The sequence below is a fragment of the Echinops telfairi genome, unplaced genomic scaffold (genome assembly GCF_000313985.2).
Source record: "Echinops telfairi isolate 266 unplaced genomic scaffold, ASM31398v2 ScPeMD7_7406;HRSCAF=8444, whole genome shotgun sequence".
Taxonomy (NCBI): Eukaryota; Metazoa; Chordata; class Mammalia; order Afrosoricida; family Tenrecidae; genus Echinops; species Echinops telfairi.
Window position 1 is genome coordinate 4,828,266 of NW_022111306.1, and position 8,008 is coordinate 4,836,273.

The window sequence follows — 8,008 nt, forward strand, 5'->3', positions numbered from 1 at the left end:
TCTATCACTAGAACAGGGCAAAGTGTGGGTCAGCTACTCTATCACTAGAACAGGGCAAAGTGTGGGTCAGCTACTCTATCACTACAACAGGGCAGTCATCTCAGTGACTGCCTATCTTCACTGCTTGTAGGAGGTTCCAATTTTAACAGAAGAGCCTTTTGCTTACCGTATATACTTGAGGATAAGCCGACCGGAATATCAGCCGAGACACCAAATTTTACCACAAAACTGCATTAAAAATGTGCTGGAAAATTCGACTTATACACAAGTATATATGGTGTTTGTTTTTGCCAATATCCAATTTATAAAAATATTTTAGAGAGTAAACTTACCACCTTTTAGAATACAATCTAGAGTAAGCAATAAATTCCTGAGAGCGTATTATTCTACCATGAAACATGGACCGCTGGAATTTAGTCTGCAGGCAGTGGTAAATAACGCTTTGCCTTCAGAACTGGTGACGTGCATAGCATCCTTTGTATTTCCAGGGTAAACTTAAACGATAAATCTCTGCACATATGAACTGTTGATGTATATATGATGTATATATGACTTCCTTTCCCAGAGAAAGCCGTTGCTTATTTTGAAACCGCTGACCAGATTCTAGATAATGAAGACGATGTCCTTATTCAGAAATCATCCAGCAAACCCTTCTGCCACTATGTGCATGCCATTAATACTGCACCCAGGAGCATTGGAAAGGATGGCAAATTCCAGATTTTAGTTTGCCTCGGAACAAGGTATAAAGCCAGTTGTTGACTTTCTTTGCCTTTTTGACTTGTGGAAAAATCATCCAGAGAGGGTTGTACCAGATTGTGCCCCTTACAAAGCTCTTCCTTGAGTTTCTTTCATTCTGAGTTAATGAAACTAATGTTTATTAGATAGTTAATTATATATTAGACCCCGTTATCTCGTTGACATATATGAACTCTACTACATGATGTAGCAACCGATATCCCCATTTTATAAATGAAAAAAGTCAGGGCACCAGTAAGTTAAGAAATTTTCCCCAGATCCTATAGCTAGAAAGAGGCAAACCCAAGATTCACACCCAGTCTCACTCTGGAACCCCTCTCCTGGCTCCACAGAGAGATAGCGTAACTAGATTGACCACATACACGTGCATATATTTACTTTGAATATGAAAAGCCTGCCTGGTGCAGTGGTTACGCAGTCAGTGCTAACTGAAGGCTGGAAATCGGAGCCCACCAGCCCCCTGGCAGAATGATGGGGCAGCCCGCTTCTGTAAGGTCGACGGCTTAGAAAGCCTATGGGGCTGCCCTATAAGTGTCCCTTAGGGTTACTAAGAATCAAGATCCACCCCCTGGCAAAGAGTTTGGTTTCTGTTGATGATATAATGTATGTCTGTGACCATGTTGCTTTAAATTTCATGTGGGATTTTTGCAAACCGTTTCCTACCCCTCTAATTTTTTTAATGACAGAAACAAACTATACAGTGCATTGATGTTATAACCGCTTCCAAAATTTTAGGAAGTGAAGCACACACAGAAATTTTAGGGGGAAAAAAGTTTAAGACTTTAGTTTTAAGTTCTCTATGTTGTGTGCTGTTTTTTGTTTTTTTTCTTAAGCCCCTACAGCCCCCCACCTGAGATTCAAGCTGGCCTGACAATGGTCGCCCTGTCGCTGTGAGTGGAACGGAGTCAGGGCAGTGAATTGTCAAGAGAGGCATTCGAGTGCGGCTCACTGAGGACGCTGTAGGTGCCTAGTGACAGTTAACACTGATGTCAGGGTTTAATTCAGATAAGAGATGTGTCCTCCTGAAGCCGCTGGTCTACAGAACTCAGTTCTGTATCTTTCTTTATAAAGGGGGTCCAATTCCAGCTGTTTTTCAAGTTCCTTTTGCATAGAATCCTTATCTCCTTTTATCTCTCCACAATTCTGATTTTTATCAGACTAATACAATCCTGCGTACAGTTTTGTAAAATCTTCTTAATGGTGTTCTGCTGTGGCTTTGTTTCTTCCTTACCGAGTTTTGTTGTGTAAGCAAGAAAAAGAACATAATCGCCAGTATTTAACGTTCATCCTTCTTCCCAAAGCTTCCTTTGCTTCCCCATCTGTCACAGATGTCAGAATAACTCCCTTGTTTGAAAAAAGAAGAAGAAATTTCATTCTGCCTCGTAGTGAAAGTGGTAAATTCTTAGTAGAGGTTGTCTTTACTGTGTGTGAGGTCTTCTCACCTTCTCGTCCACACTTTCGCATTCATTCGGAATGAATCTTCTGTATCTTCTCACCAGTCAATATCCAACTTCTTGGCTTTGGTTTTCCTCTCTACCGACCTCAGCAAATTGGCTGGATTTCGCAGCATCCAGTCCCACATCTTTATCATCCCCTGCCTTATTCCCTGTTGGAAGCAACAATGTGCGTTTCTCTGGGGTGAGGTGAACCATGCTCAGGAAATGTTTCTCCTTGGATCTGCAGGGATCGCCTGCTTCCGCAGTGGATTCCATTGTTAGCCGAGTGCCCTGCCATCACCCGAATGTATGAAGAGAGTGCCCTGCTGCGAGACCGCATGAGTGTCAACTCCCTCATCCGCATCCTGCAGACCATTCAGGACTTCACCCTGGTTTTAGAAGGCTCGCTCATCAAAGGAGTGGATGTGAACCCAGTTGGCTAGAAGCTCTCAGTCCAGAGATTGCTTGCTCCTGAACCTTGAACCTTCCCCTACTAAACCAGTCCAGATGGATCGATTTGGACTTGTCTGGTACAGTAGTGATTCACTGCAGGGGGCAGCTACTCTATCCCCCAATTTGAACAATCCTTAATGCTACAGACAAGGCAAATGCTGTGTTGTAGTTCATTTGAACCTGGAATTTAGTATAAAATAGAGTATTTTCATGTGTTAGAAGTGTGTAAATATGCTATCTTGAAGAAATTATATTACTCTAATAACATACTTTTCTTAGATTGAATATTACTGTGACTTAAAAAATAAGTAGTTTAAAAAAAGTCAGGGTTTGGGGTGTAAAGAGAGGTGCTAGTCAGGAAGAAGCCAGTAAACATGTAAATACAGTGCCACCCAGATGGGCTGATTTTCCCTCCATGTGTCAGAGAGGAACCCAGAATGCATTGTCATGTCGGAGCCAGCCACGCCTGTGTCCCGTCCTGTGTGTTGTGAATGTAAACTGCTTTACCTACTGAAACGGCAAGTCCGCAGTTCTTTCCTTGAAGTTACAAACTGTCTCATACACTTGAATTGTGAGTCACTTTTCCAGTCTTCAGAGGGAAAAAAAATTTCAGTGTGCACAAGATGGAGATAAAATTGAAATATTTAAAATACTGAACCCCAGGAGCCTGGCTGAACTGGAGAGAGAGCACACAAAGCCTAAGAAGTATGTTAAATTGTGGGATTATAACGTCTTTACACTTTGGAAAGATTAGCCTAGACTAACTTCATTCCTGGCATTTTTACTCTTGTTATTTGAGGGACTTTGGGGAGATGTGAATTTGAGCATACAGCTTTGTGATTCCTGGTCCTTTGGCCATCCAGACTGCTTTTCCTCAGAAGGCTGCCCCCCAGCCCCTATCCCCAAGCCCATCCCCCTCACAGGAAATGCAAAGAATGTTTAAGGAGGAGGGGCCTCCTCTGTGGGGCCTGGAATGTTTTTGTGAAAAGTATTTGTTGACCATGATACTGCAAATAACAGGAGAGAAAGAATGGATGTCTGAGGGGGATGGGGCGGTTCCAAGGAAGCCATGTATGTTTCTTTGCACAAGGAGTAAAAATGTAAAACAACTGGTCCCTGGGAGTTCGAGGGCACTGCCACACAGACTAACAAAATGAAAGCAAAACGAGAGGACCACTTACAAAGACCAAAAGTGTAACTTCCTAGTTTGATTATGAGAAAGTCCAATAAATGTGGTGTCAGCTGATCACTTAGGTCTTGTGCCGAGTAGGTCCTGTAATTCTTCCTGAGGCGTGTGTACATTTTAGCAGTGAGGTTGCCTCAGCAGCGCCCCGGGAGTTAGTCTCAGGTGGCTGAGGAGCAAAGCCAGAGGCTCTTGGGAGCCGTGCACAACCCACTGGAGGGTGCTGGGCTTTAGCCAACAGCTGTGTCCCTTATTTCCTGGAGGAAGAAACTAATAAAGCAAGTACCCCTCTCCCCTTATCAACCACTGTACTCATTCAGGGCAGCCAGGAAACAGCCCCTTCTAATGCTCTTGGGCCGAATTGGAAGGCGTGGGGAGGGTTTAAGAAGCTAGGTGGCCCTGGATAGACACAAGATTTGCTGACCTCCAGCCAAGCTGTGTCTACCATAGGGTGGCTTTTCCACTGTGGCTTGGAAAGACTGTTAGGGAGACCTCCAGAACTTCTTATACGACAGGCTATTAAAGTGTGGTACTGCCTAGGAACAGTCCACTACTGATTTAATGGATGCTTTTGTCCTTACCTCTTCCGAAATCCATGTGTTTGACACACCCTGGGCTACCAATGAGGATGAGTTCGATTAATTATACATGGAAAGACTTACTGATCAAAGAGATAAAATACTTACCCATAGCTGGTCAGTGACAGGACAACACAGAGTCTAGAATGGCTGGTTTTGTTTTTATTGTCCTGGTCTGCATGCGACCAGACCTTCCAGGCATCGTTACTAAGAGACTGCAATGCTCATTCTCCCTCTTCTGCAGATACTAAGCCCAGATAGACCGGTAGGAAGTAAGCATTATTATACATTTTAACAAACCGCTTTCAAATGGGTGAGAATTAACATCTGTTATAAAAAAAAACAGGTCCAGAGTTGGATGATTTGAGGCTGTAAAATAAACCATTGATTTAAAAATGACACCCTATCCCTCAAAAAGATAGGTTATACTTGAAGTTTCAGCTCATTTTATATAGTATAACAGCAAAATCACTGGTTTAAAAATATATATAAAACATGAGATTCAGTACATGCTCCTCAATACTGGGCTCTTTAAAGCATTGACAGGGAACCAGTGACTGAGTCAGTGCTCTGAGCATGGGCGGAAGTCCTTGAAAGCTGCCTGAGGGGCCTCCTGTCCATTTTTTTAAATATTCTTGGTAGTGGAAAAGCTAGGCCTTCCAGAATATATTCAGTGTTTGGAAGTGACTTAAAGGCCTTCAGATCTAAGTTTGAAAAATAAAAAGAATGCTTACCAAAGTAATGGGGTCACATATTTAAAAATAACACTTATTTCTTACATGACTTTTAATTGCCCTTGAACCAGTACTAAAATACTGTCAGCAGAGCAATAGTAGAATCCTTAGAGCCTTTAAGGTGACTTCTGAAAGGACCATACCCACTTAGAGATATTGTTAATAGTAAAAATTAGTATATTGCTTTATCATAACTTGTTAAAATGAATAAAAATCCAAATTTTTAGTCTTTTTTTAAAAATCTCAAAGCAAATATCTGGGACCATAATTAGTATTTTCACAAAAAATCAATAGCTTGAAAATAAGTTGTTTTAAAATTAAATCGCCAAAAGTATTATCTCTTGAAAAATACTTTTTTTGCCAAGTATTTTTCAGATCTCCTGACATCCCTAATGTCAACCCTGGTAGCAAGGTGGCAAACATAGGTGTTGCAATTAGGTGTGAAAACCTCAAGCTATGCACTGGCCAGGAGTCATTAGCTCCTTAAAAATGAGGCTCAGTGCTTGTGAAATAGCATAAAGTAGGGTTCTGGCTGGCGGGGGAAGCCTGGATCTTCCTCTAAAGTTGATAACAAATGTTTAATTCATTTTTATGCCTTTTGGGACCTGTAATACTATAACATGACTTTATATTTTAAAATTCATTTCAGTGGTCTTCTGCCACACTATATATGAACGATAGAGGAGAACTACGGAGTTCTGGTATTTCTTCTTTTTGTCAATAAAGACGGTTCATGAATGTAAGTGGGTGAGAGGGCTGTGACCACGCGTATCAGCTTGTGTATATTACATGTTGACACCCCTAAGACATTTTGAAACATGAGGCAACTGCCAAGGACTTCACATCTACAGGGCAATATTTATGTAACCTCACTGGAGTGTAGCGTTTCATAATGAAATACCTTCTCTGCACTATAAAAGGAGTGTTCGGTAGACTACTTTCGTTTGAAGAACCTTGAATATTTCTCTGTGAGGTTTACAGAAACTGGTCTTGTTTTCTTTTACCATGTTGAAAGGAAAGTCTGAACCTTAACTACATCTGTTTCAGTGTTAACACACCTTCATTGATTGAGAATGGAGTCTTGAGCCATCCACTACTCTCCCAAAAGTGAATCTTACTCCCAGGTTATCTGGGTCTTTTGAAGACCCTTTTTCTGAGACAGTATTTTTTATGTTATTCTGTACCATATAGAAAACGGGAAAAATCAGAAACTACTCTGGTTCCACATTCCTGTTGAGGCATGCATATATCGTGTGGGAAAACGAGCCTACACTTTCTATGTGGATTGCAGATTGTAATGTGATCACAAGGTCCCAAGAAGAACCTCATCCTTCCAAATCTTGTTCAAGCTCACATGCCCTCTCGAGGAGAAATTAAAGATTGGCTTTGGAAAGAGATTACATTGAGCTAAAATACCAAGGTGAGAAAAAGTTCATCAAGCCAAATTTATACCCGCCTGAAGGGATCCTGGGTATCCTTGAATTACTGGAGAGGAAATCATGCTTGATCCAATTCCCAAGTGAAATCAGTCTTGCTGGTAATAGAAAGGCAAGGTAAAGAGTTTCTGTTAGCAATCAAATGAGGGTGTGAAACATGTAGAAAAAAATCTGTGTTACACTTGAACCATGTATAAATGTATCCTGTGTATCTTAAAACATTTCTGCATTTAAATTATATTGTTTTTCTTTATAATGTTAGCAAAATGCGTCAGAACTGGATTTTTTTCTTCAGTTGAACATAATATAAATTTTAAAGAGTATTGTGATATCAAGCACTTTACCATACGTATCATAGAAACTGATGTGGGTTTTTCAGGTTTTGGAGTACATTTAAATATGACTTTTCATGCTTTGTTCTATACAAATAAAACTGTGGGGTTGATATTTTGTTTTGCTTTATTCTTGTTGAATCTTAAAACCAAGTGGCACACCGGACAAATGACTTCAGAAAGGAGAGCGAAAACCAAACCAATTATGTCGCAAATATACAAACTACTGGCCAACTGGGACTCCTTACAAAATGAAAAGACAATATAATTTTAAAATGAGTAAATGCTGTGGACAGGCATTTTCCAAAGAAGACATGTGAATGGCAAACACATGAAAAGATGCTCAGTGCCATTATGGGAAACGTAAATCAGAACGATAACAAATTATTTTTCTCCATTATGATTGTTATGGAAAAAGTTTTGTGAAAGGAATGAATAAATTGGGATCCTCCTGTAGTACTGGTGGGAATGTCAAATGGTAACAGCCACTGTGACCCTCAATAAGTTTAGTAGAGAATTACAATATGATTTAGCGATTCCACTCATAGGTGCATTCTTAAAATAATTGAAAGCAAGCCTTTTAGCCTAACTAAGGGCCCTTTGGACTGCTTTTCCAAAGTATCTTCCTTCAATAAACTCACTCTTTCTTTAAAAAAAAAAAAAGAATTGAAAGCAGGAACACACAGTGTACCACTGAAATTGAGTGGTGTTCACAGTAGACAGTCGAGAGAAACTATTGCTCTAGAGTTCCAGTCTGCACATGCACAAACCATGTTTAGGGAGAAGGCCACCACCTCTCTCATGCACCTCTCACGAGAGTGATCTTTTTAAAAATTGTTTTAAATTTATATTTTATTTTTAATCATTTTATTGGGGACTCGTACAACTCTTACCACAATTCATACATCCATTCATTGTATCCTGCACATTTGTACATTTGTTGCCATTGTCATTTTCAAAACATTTTCTTTCTACTTGAGCCCTTAGTATCAGCTCATTTTTTTACCCACCCTCTCTCGCAAACCCATGATGATTTATAAATTATTATTTTTTCATGTCTTACACTGACCAATGATGCCCTTGACCCACTTTTCTGTTGT

The 8,008-nt window shown here is 40.3% G+C and overlaps 1 protein-coding gene across 1 annotated transcript in view; it reads left to right on the top strand.

Annotated features, from left to right (window-relative positions):
- DENND5B (DENN domain containing 5B) overlaps nt 1-7,021 on the top strand; it is a 131,482-nt gene extending 124,461 nt beyond the window's left edge. Inside the window, exons 20-21 of the mRNA XM_004700004.2 lie at nt 566-740; nt 2,440-7,021. Of these exons, the coding sequence (XP_004700061.1) occupies nt 566-740; nt 2,440-2,635 (371 nt within the window). The 3' untranslated portion in view covers nt 2,636-7,021. The remainder of the gene's footprint in view (nt 1-565; nt 741-2,439) is intronic.
- The last annotated feature ends 987 nt before the right edge of the window (nt 7,022-8,008 follow it).